A 16,264-nucleotide genomic window follows, 5' to 3' on the forward strand; every position below is an offset into this window, starting at 1 on the left:
GGGCCATGTCACCTCCCAACCAAGATTCAGTTATGAATAGTAAGTCAGGTTGTGTGTCTGTGAGCAGGTCATAGATGTGGTGCATGTTTTCTGAGAGTGATCGAGCATTTATGAGCTGGCAGTTTAGAAAACGTGTTTTAGTGTTGTTTTGTACAGTTATAACAGCTTTCCCTACAAATTATACACTTTCCATGTTTCCTGGCACTGTGTAGAGCAGGTGTCTTCAACTAGTCGACCGCAAGTTAGCAGTAGCTCGCAGACACCTTCAGAGTAGCTTGCAGCCCCGAGTTCATTCTTAAATGAGCACAGGGCCACGTTTCCTTTTAAATTTAATTAAGGTAAGTCTGTTCATTTTACATTATCAAGCTACAGATATCAGAGCCTGATAATGAGCAGTGTTCAGTTAGATTTAGGACCCAGGCTGGGGCACAGAGGTCAAGAAATGAAGCACTGCGATACTCCACTCCTAAATAAGAAGTTTTTGTCAACTCTGTACTGCAGCAGGGAAATAAAATGATGTTTCAGGATGCCTTTAAATGGGAGAAAGATAAAATGAAGTTACCTTAATGATTAGGTAACTTCATTCTAATTTTCTACCATTTCAAAGTGTTCCATTTACAAAACAGCAGGCCTCTTGCACCTAGTCACCAATACACGTCATATTTATAACTGTAAAATACAGTTTTTGTTTAAAGCGAGAACTGTAAAGCAGAGAAAATGTTTCTATGAAAAATTAGGTTTTATTTTTTTTCTTAATTTTCAGTTAAATCAATTACATCCTAATTTTACGGAGCATGTGTATTTCAAATTCTCCAGACCCTTGGTTTAGAGCCTGGAGAGGAACAGACATCCTGCCCCCTCAACATGTATACTTTAAGTACAAACTAGTCAAAATAAAATAGCTCACATTTTAGAGACTACTTTCTAATTATGTTCTTACCACACGGGGAGGGCTGATCTCATCCAATGGAGTATCATTGCTGGATGAAGAACCATTTTCCTTTTCTTTACCCTTTTGATTTTTCTTGTCCTTTTCCTTTTTTCCTGTATCACCATCACTATTCTCAGGCGGGTTTTTGTCATTGGCATCTTGGCTTTGTACCCACATCTGCTACATGGAAGGCATATCTAGTAGATTCCTGTTGATTTACATTTAAGTAGGTGACATCCCACTTCGTTGCTTGATAAGGATTCAAGGCCAGCATTTGTCTCTTAGTCTTAGAACATACCTCTCTTTGAAGCAGAAACCACTTAGGCACCAGCCCAGCAGGGAAGAATTTTTTCCCCAAAAACGATGGTGTGGGTATGGCCATAACCCCACCCCAAATAAATGGGGACATAGTTGTTCTGCCCACCAGTGTGCAGATGGGGCAGTTACCCCCGATCCACTCCCCGGGGGTGCAGAACGCCTACTAGATGCCAGGAAATTAAAAAAAAAAAAAAAAGGGAGTGTTGGCTACCAACCATTATGGGCATTGTTATGCCCTGTCCCAACTAAAGGGGGTGACCATCTTTTTGCTCTCCCCACGCACACTAAAAAATCTTATCCCAACCGCAAGCAAGAAGACATTTGATTGTTTTGGTTTTTACATTTGGCCCATGGGAGCTTGTCTAGCTCTCAAAATCGTCCCACTTGGAATGGTGAGGGCTGCACTTTTTGGACTTTGGGACACTGCCATGTAGAAAAATCTACAAGACCTAGACCCATCTGAAAACTAAACATCTGGGTAAGTCCAGGGTGGTGTGCTTCACATGCACCGTTACACACCATTTTCCTACCCACAATGCCCTGCAAACCCCCATCTTTGCTTGAAATCACACATTTTCTCCACATTTTTGTGATGGATTCTTCAGGAATCTTCAGGCATCCACAAAATTCCTACCACCCAGCATTGGCGCATCTATACCGATAAAAAGTCTGCCCCACTTGTCAGCCTAAAAAGTTTTTTTTTTCTAACTGCCCTTTTGGACCCGTTTTGGTTCTCCCTCAATTTTCATAGGTTTTTGGCTCTTCCCTGTGACAGGCACTTGGCCCACCTACACAAGTGAGATATCATTTTTATATTTTTATCAGGAGACTGAGGGGAACGTTGAGGGGGATAGGAAATTTGTGCTGTTGCGGTGATCCCACACATATGTGGGAAAATATATATATTTTATTTTTTTAGCTGAATTTGAGGTTTGCTGAGTAAGAAAAGACTGGGGGATCCACGCAAGTCACACCTCCCTGGACTCCTTCAGGTGACTCGTTTAAAAAAATTTCTGGGTTTGGTAGGTTTGCCTAGATGGCTGCTGAGCCCTGGACGAAAAACACAGATTCCCCCCTTCCCCACTGTACCCCCCCCCCCCAACCCACTTTGTGCAAAAACAGGTAGTTTTGTATTTGCCAATTTTGATGTGTCCACGTGGTGTTTTGGGGCATTTCCTGTCACAGGCAGTAGGTCTACCCACACAAGTGAGGTACCATTTTTATCGGGAGACTTGGGGGAATGCTGGGTGGAATTTATGGTTCCTCTCAGATTCCAGAACTTTCTATCACCGAAATTTAAGGAAAAAGTGTTTTGTTTTTTTTGCCAAGTTTTGAGGTTTGCAAAGGATTCTGGGTAACAGAACCTGTGAGAGCCCCACAAGTTTTCAAAAATGTATAGGTTTGCTAGGTTTCCCTAGGTGCCGGCTGAGCTAGAGGCCAAAATCCACAGCTAGGCACTTTCCAAAAAACAAGTTCGATTTCAATGTAAAAATGTGATGTGTCCATGTTGCGTTTCCTGTCACGGGCATTAGGCCTACCCACACAAGTGAGGTACCAATTTTATTGGGAGACTTGGTGGAACACAGAATAGAAGAACAAGTGTTATTGCACCTTGTCTTTCTCTACATTTTTTCCCTCCAAATGTAAGAGTGTGTAAAAAAGACATCTGTTAGAGAAATGCCTTGTAATTCACATGCTAGTATGGGGACCCTGGAATTCAGAGATGTGCAAATAACCACTGCTTCGCAACACCTTATCTTGTGCCCATTTTGGAAATACAAAGGTATCATTGATACCTATTATTGACTCTTTATATCTTACCAAATTAATTGCTGTATACCTAGTATACAATGAAAACCCATGGCAAAGTGCAGCTCATTTATTGGCTCTGGGTACCTAGGGTTTTTGTTCGCAACCAGAAGAGTCCAGCAGACGTAACGGTATATTGCTTTTGAAAATCTGGTATCGCAGGAAAAAGTGACAAAGTAAAACGAGGAGAGAAATGGCTGTTTTTTTTCCACCTCAATTTCCATTTTTTATTTCAGCTGTTATTTTCTGTAGGAAAATCTTATAGGATCTACACAAATGACCCCTTGCTGAATTCAGAATATGGTCTACTTTTTAGAAATGTTTAGCTGTCCCTGGATCCAGAATTGGTTTCACACCCATTTCTGTCACTAACTAGAAGGAGGCTGAAAGCACACAAAAATTGCAAAAATGGGGTATGTCCCAGTAAAATGCCACAAATTGTGTTTAAAAAATGTGGTTTTCTGATTTCAAGTCTGCCTGTTCATGAAAGCTGGGAAGATCGTGAGTTTAGCACCGCAAACCCTTTGTTGATGCCATTTTCAGGGGAAAAAAACACAACCTTTCATCTGTAGCCCTTGTTTCACATTATTTTTTAAAACACGAATTGTTCGCTGTATTTTGCCCAATTTCTTGGTCTCCTCCAGGGGAACCCACAAATTCTGGGTACCTCTAGAATCCCTAGGATGTTGGGGGGGGAAGGGGAAGGACGCAAATTTGGCGTGGGTAGTTTATGTGGACAAAAAGTTATAAGGGGCCTAAGCTCGAACTGCCCCAAATAGCCCAAAAAAAGGCCTGCCACCTGAGGAGGAAAAGGCCTGGCAGCGAAGGGGTTAATACTGGATTGGTTATCCTTGGGCAGACTCGGTTGTGATGCAGGCAGCCCAATGAAGGTTTAGAAGTCCTACAACACCATGTCCTGAGGTCAGGCAGCCAGCATGAGCAGCTGTGTTATTTCAACACGGCCTGTACTTCTTTTAGACCTGAAGTCCATAGTAGTGTTCTAGATTTACCCTTTGATGGGGACTCATTGTTTGGTAAATATGTTAATGAGGCTTTGCATTTGAAAAAGTTAGACATGGATACTGCCAGGTCACTGGGAATCTTGCACCAAAGACATTGACAGCATTCCGTTGTGCCCATGGAAAAAGGAAGACCTCATATAGAGTAAGAGATAAATCATACAGATTTCATCAGTACAAGCTCCACAACAGTCTTATCAGCAGTCCTGCCCATAGCAGCACCACCACAATGAGCCTACCAAAAGCAACCAGCACATATATGGGAGGAGTTCAATCAAAACATCAAGATGACACTCACTTTCACCAGGCACCTAATTTCACAACCCCATCCACTCCAAACATCGACAATATCTGTAATTAAAGGTGACCAGCTGCTTTTTTTTAGTTTAAGGTCCTCCTGTTTGGACTGAAATCAGTCCCAAGAAGATTACAAAGCGTATGGCTCCGATGTCAGCCTTTTTAAGAAGACAAGGCCACCAGGTGTTTCCATATGCGAATGATTGGTTGCTTAAGGGAAATTCCTTCCAGTCCTCCAAAGACTCTACGAAAACTTGTCTAAAGCTCTTTAAGATGTTAGACAATTTCCTCAACAGAGAAAAAACTAAAGCTTCGCCCTTAAAATAACAGATTTAATAATACGCAGTCTGGCCAGACAGCTAAAGAAAAAGAGTTAATTTCACTGCACCTGAACAAACCCTTCTTACAGATGTCTTCATGCATCTCGCTAGTCCAATTCTGTTGACTGGTTCAGAGACCCTTTCAAGAAGAGCTTGAAAGCCATTGGGTACAAAGCACTGGTTCGCTTGACGATAAAGTGAAAGTCACTCCACAAGTGAATGCTGTGCTCGTCTTGAAGGAAGAATACAGCGATAGGCTTGGTTTTCCATCAAGAATCTACTTGTAACATGAATACCTCATACACATCCTTGGAGAGACGGGAGGCACACCTGGCTCAGTGGAAAGTGATCTGTAAATTAAATGAGCCTTTGCATCAGTATGTTGGAGTGAATACCTTTGAAAATAGGCCTTGAATCCTTTCTTCCCAGAATAAGAGGTTCCTCCGTACTTGTGCCGATGGACAGTGTGACCTCAATGTTATAAATATTTTTTTTTAAACAAGGTCATGTCTTCTCTCAGCAGAAATACAGAACTTGTGAAACTGGGCTACTGTACTTCAAGTACCTCATTCAGTAGATTATTTACGACGAGAAGACTAGTGGGTACTCATTCAGCAGGTTCACAGGGGAATGCCACAAAAAAGAATTGAACTAGAAACAACTAGACAAACTGTTTTGGCATTCGGGAAAGCCAAATCTAGATCTCTTTACAACCAACATGAACTGAAAATGCGGTTACTGAGCCAGCAGACCTGCACCACTAGGGTCACAGATGAATGTGTTTTAGATAGCATGGTCAGAGACCTTTGCCTGTGCCTTTTGAGCTGCTTCCCCTCGTCCTGAGTGTGAGTGTCCCATTCCAGCAACACTGAGCTAGTAGACATTGCTCCCAAACCCACTGAGTTTTACCACCTAGACATTATTCAGGACTGTTGAGGCCAAAACTGTTTCCACCAACAAGCCCTGCAAAGCAAAATGGAAACATTTTTGTCACAATTTCAAAACCAAGGTTTTCATTTGCTCACAGTTTGCTGTATCAACTTCTGCCATACTTTCCACATTTGGCACAAGTTAAGGTGCATCTCGGAGCTGTCTCACACTTCAAATCAGTTATGAACCATCCTTATTTTTGTGCTAATAAAGTCATTAGAGAGGTGAACAGATAACTTCACGGCATTTCCTCATGTAAGCCACACACACGTTTTGTGGAAATTGAATATAGTTTTTCACAGTTGACGAGAAATCCGTTCACATCTATCTTAAGTACAGAATTTTAATACCTTCTTGAAATATGGCTTTTCTTCTACCAGTTATAGCCAGACAGTTTTGGAAGGACTGAATTTTTGAGAATGAAACCCCATTTAATTCCAAAAGTTCTCAAAGACTTCTATCTCAATTAGCCTGTCATCATAAGAACATTTTCCCAAAATCCAACCAGTGCAGCCGAAAAGTCTCTAAATACCTTTATTGTCAGAAGACGCTCTACATTTTGCATAGAGAGAACAAAGGATTTCTTAAGTCAGACCTATTACTACTGTCAGCTTTTTGGCCTCCCATAAAAGGGGCAGTCATTATCTATACAAGGGCTAGCTCATTGGGTGGCAGTAGCTATTTTGGTCTGCCACGTTAAGACTGGGCTTCCAAAGACCAGTTTCTGCTCTCTCAGTGAGATGTATTGCCACATCAACTTCCCTCTTGCTGGAGTGCCCATATTGGATATTTGCAGGAACAGGACCAACAGGCATACCTTTGCACAGCACTAACTCTTTGAGGCAGAAGTACAAAGCGACGCAGCATTAAGCCCATTACTTCCTTTATATATTTTTTTGCACAGGTGAGTCTCCCACTGCTTAATCACCAGCCACTAATTCTGTGCTCTTAATGAGGAAAGTTGAACATGCCTAGGCATAAATATGTACTTGTGTGTTCCTACAAAAAAAAAGTTTGTCAATGCCAAGGTTGGTGGACATGTAACTTTTTGTTATTTATCTCTGGCCCTTTAAACTATGTCTTCAGTTTTCAGTAATTGAAAGATAATAGTACCTTTTATTTGTGGAAAGCTTAGCCTTTCCAGGATGACCACAGAAGATGCAGTAGGGCAGACCAATGCAGTTTTCCTATTTCTATGATCTGGTACATTGATTTCAAGGCACCATGTTTATAAGATAACAATAATGACCTTGGCTTTACAACCACCTTCACAGTCTGCGATTACCCACTGATGACTGCCATATTTCAGTGTATCCAGTGATTGGACCTCCGGAAATAGATTCATGGCGGTATGGGAAAGGTGATGGAGAGAGAGCCAAAATGGCAGAGGCAGTGTCCTGTGTCAGTGGGGAATAGTGGACAAGAGCTGTTGGAGGGGTTTTCTGGAATGGGATCAGTGGTAATGGGTGAGGACTGACCAAGATGTTAGATAAGACATGGTGCTAAGAAGCGTTTGATGAAAAAAGGAGTTTTAGGAGATAACAAAGACAAACAGGACTGTATAATTGAACCTTATATTTATAGCCCAGCTGCAACAATGAAATGTGCAAGTTTCTTGTAATTGTTCATGTTGCCTACATGTATAAAGTAAATCAAAATGATTTAGCTTTTCATAGTATGTTAGTTTCAAAATTTAGGGCCAGAATCATGAGAATGCTCTTTCATTCTTCATGTAAAACTAGAATCCAAATATAGAGCATGGAGTCTTCATTGCTGCCTCTTTGCTTGCTATGCAGTTTCCAGAATCTTGCAGGTTGAAGGAGTTGAATGTTGGAGCAATGAAAAGTATCCTATCATATAGATCCGTGTAAGGCAGTTCGTTTTAGTAAGCTCTTAAATTACATTGGAAGTGCACATTATGTAACTACAGGAACTTGTAAATCTGACGGACACCAGTACATTTTTACAGTATTGAACATGTAGTGCTTAATATGCTTTTGTGCTGAAGTAACTTATTGTCTTTCTAATGCACAAGGTCTTATCAATAATTGTTTTTCTTCCAGATTTATAACTATCTCGACAAATATGTTGTTGGTCAGTCATTTGCCAAAAAGGTGCTTTCAGTTGCCGTTTACAATCATTACAAGAGAATATATAATAATATTCCTACCACTCTGAGACCGCACACTGAAATGGAAAAGCAGGCTTCTTTAACCCCTAGAGGTCAGTATAACTAGTTTCTTCTTCAGTTGAAATATGTTTAATGTACTCTTTCTGTTAAAACGTGTAATTAGCACTAAAGTACAAACACCACATTTATATGTTATAAATATATTTGTGTTACCTGGCAAGAGCAGTTAAATGGGAACACCAGTTGTACTTTTTAACTGTAGTTTTCCAGTTGCTCACCGCTTACTTAGTTGGTGTCCGGAAGAAATAAACTTTTATAAATGCTTGTAGGATTCTATTTATGTGCAGTCTGCACTTAATGTTTGAGGCAGGCAAAGACTATTGAAATTACTTGCTAGTTCTGAGACAGGGTTTCCAACTATATGCCTAAACAGAATTTGATGTGATCTGACAGATCGCAACAATAGACTTCCATTATGTTCAATGCCTTTTGGTCGTTGATCTCATTTCAAACCTGCACTGGCCCTTCAACTCGAGTTCTTGCTTTAGACCTGGAAAGATATTGTGCTTAAAAACTGGAATTCCAAGCTTCGGTAAAAGAAGTTTTAATTATATATCAAGAGCGGAGGATTATGCATTTCTCTTTACCCATATTCCTACTTAAGCACACAAATGAATACTGTAACAACTTATGTTTAGCATGTAGGATAGAAAACTACATTTCCTGGAAATTTGTCAATATTATTCTTACACTTAACCAGTCACATAACATAGTCCATCCTATCCAGTCTTGACCATAATATATCTTCCTCTCTTCTTCTTGCTCCCTGGACAGATAAGTATCAAGGTTTTTCACTCTTAGCTGTGGGTTACTGGATAGTTTGCAGCTTCTGGTTTTGTATTAGTCTTAATGCTGTTCTTTATTGGCCCTCCTCCTCAATCTTGAATACACATTCTTCCAGAGAAGAGCACAAATACTCCCATCTTTAACTTCTGCAGCAGCTGTCCACAGGATTATTGCTGGAGTTAAAGCCATATTCTAAAGCAGCATGGAGATAATTTAAATTTCGGATCACATTCGTTCGGCACCTTCAGGGGAACCCTGCCCAGTGATATAGGTCATTTGGGAGTTAGAGAGCAGTGCGGATTAGGACTGATATGCTCCCGAATTGCTAATATCAGCGTAAGGGGTAAAAATCGAGAGGAGATGATCTTCTGCTCCATTTAGAAAGATCTCTTTGAGGTTATTGACATGTCTGTCAGAAAGGTGTTGCTTCATAGCCCTCATTCTACCAAGAGACCACCATTGAAAAGGCTGTTGCCATTATGAGCGGTTTATTGCCCTGAACCCTCCCCAAGGGCATTCATTCCACAGATAGCCCAAGACCTCAGATCCCTGGTTGGTGAAGGGAGTTTTTACAGTATATATTACATGACCATTGTCCCCGTACCATATGGAAGGGAGCCTGGCAAGTCTCTTGGCCCATCATTGGCTGAAAATGTGACTGATAAAGCCAAAGCCAGGTCAGGTGACTGATGGGTCCGAAACCAGGTCCCAGTCGCTCTTTTGCATCCTGCAGCAAGAGCCCTAAAGGCTCTGATTCTCCCACTGATCTGGAGAATCCTGGGGACATGGTAGACCCTTTCAACCTATATCATTCTAGGTTATCAAAATAGGCTCCTGTGAATAAAGATAGTCAGTTAATTGCAGCAAGAATTCGTAAACCCCTTGACATGGAAGTTGGAGAACAACTAAGGTTTGAGTTACCCAGACCTTCCCTGAAAGCCAAAGTAACACCGAGCCCTGAGAAAAACTGGAAGACTGCGACCCTCATAGCAAAATTGTTGAAGGACCTGAATAAGGGTATTGATCAGTTCTGGAAGTCCTGTCAGAACACTTGCTAAATCTCAAAGGTTGCTCGCCATAATCCTTGATATGGCCGAGGAAACCACAGCTGTAGGGTCCCAAGTCCCTCCAGACAACCGTTCTGGTTGGATGAAACGTGCAATCTGTTTCCTTGGAAATGCCAATTGGGCTCTTCTTTTTTTTTTTTTTTTTCTTTTTTTGAAAGTTGGTGTTATTTACTCATCAGAATATACCCCATTATGGTTTGGGGGAGCATTTTTGGCCACCTCTGATGCAGGGCCAGTAGCTAAAGGGGGCCTCTTAAGATGCCTTTCCTCCAGAAACTTAGTAGATATGCTACAGGATTCTTGTTTCTTGATGAAGTGCAAATGTCAATCTGCAAAGTCTTTGGCCAAAAGGTGTTCAGTGCGCCTAGACAAGGGGCGCTTGACCAGCCGCTTTAACCATAAAAGCTTCTACAAACCACAGAGATTTAGAAAATCAAATGCCTTTCAAGACCAAATGAAGTTCAGGGGATTTTTCACTACCGGAGGCAGTGGTGGCAATGTGGATAGAGATGGACAGCCATACCTCACAGAGGATTTTCAGGTGAGGCTTATCCATTTTCCCCATCTTATATTAGGTAAAGGCTGGCAGTTTGTCCTTGCATGGCACAAATACTTGACCCACTCTTTTTTTTGTGTTTTTTTTTTTTAGTTCAGAAGTATTGGTTTATTTTCCTCTAACAGTCTTCAATTCGTAATCTGTTTGAAAGGACTGCTAATTTAAAAAGTTCTTTAGTCATGGCAATAAGGTTTTGCCTCTGAGCAATATAAAACACACCCAGAAGACGGATATTGGCCACTTGGATACTCTTTTCCAATAATTACATTTGGGCTGCCAAGCATACTTTGAGGGTAGCTGCATTCCTTTTTTGCAGCTTTCAAAGTGTGCTAAAATCCAAACCATGGGGCCAGATTCATGAGAATATTCTTTCAGTCTTGAGACTGTCCATTCAGTCTGGATTAGCTTCTGATCCACCAACAGGGATTCAGTCTTTAGCTCTTTACTTATTACCTTCGTGACATTGGCATTTTGTTCAATATTGCTAGTGGTAAGCTGGGGGTTGTGTAGTTCCTCCAATTTTAGTGACTTCGTTTGTTGACAGTGTATATTTTCCTCCACTCATATCTCCCCTTACATGCCTGACCAGAAGAGAGGAAGGGAGTGGGAGAAAATAAACGTCCTGTCCATCATCTACTTTCTCTTTTGCCTCTTAGAGAGTTATTTCTGTATTTCTGTTGTAACTCAGAGGCTAAACCATCTAAAAAACTGTCTAAACATACCATCAAAGGATTTCTGCTGCCTGTTCAAATTATGCTTGGCGCTTGAGAAAGTACTCTTCCATCTGTCTTTGCATTTGCACTCTAGATTTAGACTCATTCTCCAAGGAGACCATAAAAACACCTTAATCTAGTTTTCCTAGAGGAAGGTGTTTCTTTGTTCTAGTCCTATGCCACTTACATGGCACTACTGCTCTGCGTTTCTCTATATTACAGTCCCATCAGCTGCATGAATGGCCACCAGTGGCTCCAGCTAACTGATTGCTTCCTTTGTGGAGCTTATTTGTGGCCACAAGGTTTGTGGCCAGCCCTACATTTTCGTCTTGGGTTCCGGCCTTTCTCCTTTGCATCACTAAGATGCATGCACCATTTGCAATCTCATTATTTCGCAGCTCTGTGCTAGTGATGAACGGTTGTACTAGGTTTCTATAACTAGGCAAACACTGCTGCTTCCCACATCACAGAATTTGGTCTCCGCCTTCTGCTTTTTGCTTGGTCGCAGAAAATGCTGCCCAATTTTGGTGCAAACAAGTATTTTGCTGTATTCAAACTGATAGATGGATGTTATTAATCCACCCCAGAAATAGGTGTCTTGAACAGATAACGTGCCAGTGGTGATTAGTATATGGAACCATTACAGTTGAGAATCAAGGTTTTTAAAACTCACTTTCATCCTTTTCTCAGTTATAGTCCTGTCAGTTATGTATTTCAGTAATACACCCAGATCAAACTGCTGAGTAAGGCAAATCATTGTTCATGTTGCCCTAACTAATAATCCCATCTGCTGGAAAGGGGGATCTCTGCCCCTTTCCTAAGTTAAGGGGAATCCATTACTCTTGGTGCCAGAAGGTGCCTGTGTCAACAGCTGTGGTGAAGGGATTGGGGCCAGAATAGGATACAAAACACACGCTTTGATGCCGCTGCGTGGGCCGCCCGCAGGCTGCACCCAGGACATTGGCAAGCCCATCTGTGCCAATCGGAGCCTGGAGGAGGCTGGGGCACCCCATTGAACCTACGATCTCCCAGGTACAAGTTTCCTAATTTATTAGAGCTGAGGCAAGAGGTGTTAACTTTTTTGTGAGGCTTAACATTGGCCCTACTCAATGCTATTTATCTACTATGGGAAGAAGGAAGCTTCTAGAGGCTTCAATAAGGGCATCAAAGTAAAAGAAAAAGCCCCCCCCCCAGTGGTAACTGACACCACAGCAGAGATGGATAACCTGATCGAAAAGTTGGAAACCGTGCCGCACCCTAAACCCTCCAAACCCTCCAACTCTCCTTCTGCTGCCGTTTATCCCCCTTCAAGCGTGATTTTACCCTGTAGTGATAAGGGGCACATGTAATGTAAAAATGACTAAAGCATCCCTGTCAGAGTCTTGTGACACCGTGAGCACAGGAAATGGCTGTGTATCAATGAGCCCACTGGCTATTGTCTTGGTCCCTGAAACTTCTCTGATCGATTCCCCAGCCATTCCTAATGTTACCTGCAACAATTAAATGAGCCTCTGGCAAGCTTGGGGGTCCACTAATGCCGCTGTGCTGCCTGTCACCGCCGACTCACATCTGAAGGAAGATCAAGTTGGCTCTTTTATAATACTTGTCCACTCTTTGGGTAGGTCTGTAGGGGATCTTAAAGCAGAGGTATTTGATCTAAAGGCACATATGCACATATAACCTTAATACACGACACTCAAACATTTCTCTCGCTTGCACATCTGCAAACATCTGTAGGTGACCCTTTTCTGTCTGGCATGCACCATCTGGCTCCTGGCCCTCTGAAAATCCCAGCCTAGCCCACTTGCGGGCAGACTGGTTGCATACCACAGGCGCCTAACTTTTTTAACACCTTGCAGTGGAAGGCAGCAGAGGAGGGAAGAACTGGCTCTGATTAGTTACCTGCATTGTAATTGTCTCCCTCCATGCACCGATTCAAACAAGACCAGGTACTCCTCTACTTATACCGAGCACAGTGCGAGGGTTACTGAATCATACCTTAGCCAGGTCCCAAGACCATCAGGCCCCTTATCCTTTGTCTTCACTGGAGGTGCACAGCGAAATGAAGCAAAGAACCATCTACATGCTTAACATTCCAAGAATAACAGAAGGGGCTAAAGAAAATCAAGACTCACTAATTAACAAAGCCACTCACTGGCTCTGTACTGTGAGGAAATGTTAATCTGTTATTCAACAGGACATTGTTGGAAGAAAAGGCATTCCTTCTCAACAGGATGGCTTAGAAATCGTAGAGCTAGCCCTGGGCTCTTCCAGCCAGCAGAGAACCTTACTGTCCTAGACCTGCGATTTCCAGTTTCAGTATCATCCAAAATCTGTCTGAAGTTCAGTGCGCCAGCTGTGGCTGGCAGGACCCAATCTAGGGGTACATTCCCATCTGATGTATAACAGCAACTCCCCAAGCGGAGTTATCTACATCGCCTGCTGCTCCTACTCCTCTCCATGGAACTTGAAATATTCTGTCATGGAACACTGCCGGCCTTAATTCCAAAATGGCCGAGCCGGACAGGAGGGTTTTCATTGACTTATTCGATCTCTTTATGTTTCAGAAAACCTGGTGTGTTGAGCCAATACAAAGATCTGGGTACGCTTCTTTCTTTTTTCCAGCCATCTCACAGGGTAGGGGGAGACCTGCAGGTGGTTTAATTATCTGAATTAAAAAATTGCTAGCCTGTACTATTATTAGGCTTGATCTAAATTCCTTTGACGTTTTGGGGTTGTCCTTTCCCTTTGGTGTCCCTGCTCATCACCTTTTTATAGTTTGTAATAAACCGAAAGGGGCAAACAAATTACCTTGCACACTTAACATTTTAGAGGATGCCATTGACTCCCTCCCTCACAATAACCAGATAATAGTTTCCTGTGTTTTTAATGTATCATATGAACCGCTGGGCCCTAGCCCCCATAGCATAACTGAGGAAGATGATGTTGAATGGGTGTTTCCCCAGATAGAGCTGGAGCCAGTTAAAAGGTGCACAGTGGCTGTTAATCAGTTGATGGGTTTATCTCTTTGACTCTGCCTTAGAGCATGTAATTGCAGGTCCAACTCTGACTGTACAGGCTCCCATATCTTCAAGCATCTCCAGTAGAAGTCCTGTATTGATGTGTATATATATATTTTTCCTTACAGTTATGGCCTTCCATCATAGATATGGTGGTGGTTGAGGCCACGACAACAACCATAATGCCCTTATCTTGATCTTAAAGGGGGTTGGGCCCATAAAGCATCAGAATGGTATCAAGCTTCTGGGAGATTTGGCTCTTTCGAACAATAAGCGTGCCCTAAAATGGGAGTTTATCTGCTGAAATCCCAATGGTCTGTCATTGCAGGGCACCGAAACCCTGGAACTACTGTTGCCTAGTGCAGCTTGTGCCCCTGACAATGCTCTTGCACTAAACTCTCATGAAAAATTGTTTCTCTCTCCCCAAAGGCTTTAATCAAGAATGGCAGTATGGTTATTAAACCTGATCCTTGCTGCCTGTGGGTCGGCAGACATTGGAGGAAGGCTAAATCTATTCTCATGCAGTCACTAAAAGTAGGAAACAGAACGGACATCCAGAGGGCTACGAAACCTATAACGATATACTAGCGCAGGCCAAATCTGCTTGGGAAAGAGGGATCTGGTAGCAGCATCTAGGGCAGGGAATAGCAAGTCATTTTGGGGCATAATTGCCCCTGACTGTTGTCATGCCACCATACGGGTTGCTTATAATTTACAACCCGGGATTTAGAACCACTTCCAGAAGGCCTAGGCAACCAAGCCTGATTTCCCCTGCAGTGAAACTGAAATGTCTCAACTCTACAGAAAAGGAGGAGATACCATTGTCCAATCTGACGATATTCCTAAGGCGTTTCATAAAGCTCCTGGCCCCGACTCCATGTCTCGGACCTGTTTCACTCAGAACCTCACATATGGGGTGGCTACGTCTTGTTGTTCAGTTCCATCTTGGGAGGGGGCCCCAATACCGTGATCTTGCCAGTCTGCTGAGATTGTACCTATCTTTAAAAAGGGATGTTAAGGTGATCCTGGGAATTACAGGCCCACTAGCCTAATTGACGATTCCCAGAAACTACTTCTGGGGATACAAAGGGAGTGGATCCAGGAGAATAATGTTCTTTCAGATATGCGGGGGGGATTTAGGAGCCGTTTTGGTACTCTAGACCTAATTGCACAATTCTGTAGTATATACTGGAAAACTGTTAGGCAAGACAAAGGCTCCTTATACATGGTCTTTGCCAATTTACGATCAGCCTTTGATACCATCCTGAGAGTCAAGCCGTGGGAAGTGCCAAAGCAAATAGGTGTCCCTGCTAACATCTTAAGTAATCTTGTTGCATGCTTCCAAATCTACCAGTGTCAAATATGGGCACAATGGTGAGCTTACTGATACGTTTAAGATCAGAACTGGTGTCGCCACAATTGTGTGCTGGTTATCACACTATTTACACTGTACATTAATGATCTAGTTAAGGAGCTTAACTTCCCTGGTAATGATGAACCCAAACTGGCCCCCACAAAATCTCCTCACTGTTTTTTGCAGTTGACGTCTTTAATTTCCAAAACCTTGCATGTCCTGCAGGCAGTTGTTGATCATTTCTGGAGTTTTTGCAGTGCCTGGGGCCTTGGGCTCAACATTTATTTTAAAAACAATGTATGGCTTTTTACCCATATAAAGTAGGAAGGGTGAATATTCTGGTGTGTAGGGTGTGCCTTTTAGAGCAGGTTCACGAGTTTGTATATTTAGGAGTTGGCTTAACGCATAGGATGCACTGGTCCATAAATTTTGGGAAGAGCTCACAAACTCTTACAAGAAACGGGTGCAGTGAGTAAAATACATAAAAAGACTCAGACCTCGTCTCTTGCCCAAGCACTAGAGATTTAGACTCGAAAAGCAAAATCTTCATTCTTGTATGGTGTTGAAATCTGGGGATATGGGAGGGCTGGTGACCTTGTCAAAGCCAAAAATAGGTTTGTGGGAAGCATCCTCAACCTTCCGTAGAGGTCCCCTTCGCCTTTTCCAACTCATGGACATTAGTCCACAAAAGAACTGGAGTCTCGATTAAGGTTCTTCTAGAAACTCCAGGTTGGGAGAAGATCCCCTGGTTTGCATACATTAAACCAATGCTCTGAGATTGGCTTGTCCTCTCTCTGGGGCACTCTAGATCAAGCCACATCAGTCTCTTGCAACTTGGTTGAAGAACGCCTAAAAGACCATCTTTGATTGCACAATTTGAAAGGCGTAACGGCATTAACTGATCTGTTCTTTGATTTAAAGGTTACCACTGAATATGAACCATTGCTTGATGA

General features: G+C 42.4%; 1 protein-coding gene across 1 annotated transcript in view; it reads left to right on the plus strand.

The window, feature by feature from the left end:
- The window catches only part of CLPX (caseinolytic mitochondrial matrix peptidase chaperone subunit X), a 360,248-nt gene that overhangs the window by 101,486 nt on the left and 242,498 nt on the right, over window positions 1–16,264 (plus strand). The window contains exon 5 of the mRNA XM_069222819.1: window positions 7,688–7,847. Within this exon, the coding sequence (XP_069078920.1) occupies window positions 7,688–7,847 (160 nt within the window). The remainder of the gene's footprint in view (window positions 1–7,687; window positions 7,848–16,264) is intronic.

The sequence above is a fragment of the Pleurodeles waltl genome, chromosome 3_1, assembly GCF_031143425.1.
Source record: "Pleurodeles waltl isolate 20211129_DDA chromosome 3_1, aPleWal1.hap1.20221129, whole genome shotgun sequence".
NCBI lineage: Eukaryota > Metazoa > Chordata > Amphibia > Caudata > Salamandridae > Pleurodeles > Pleurodeles waltl.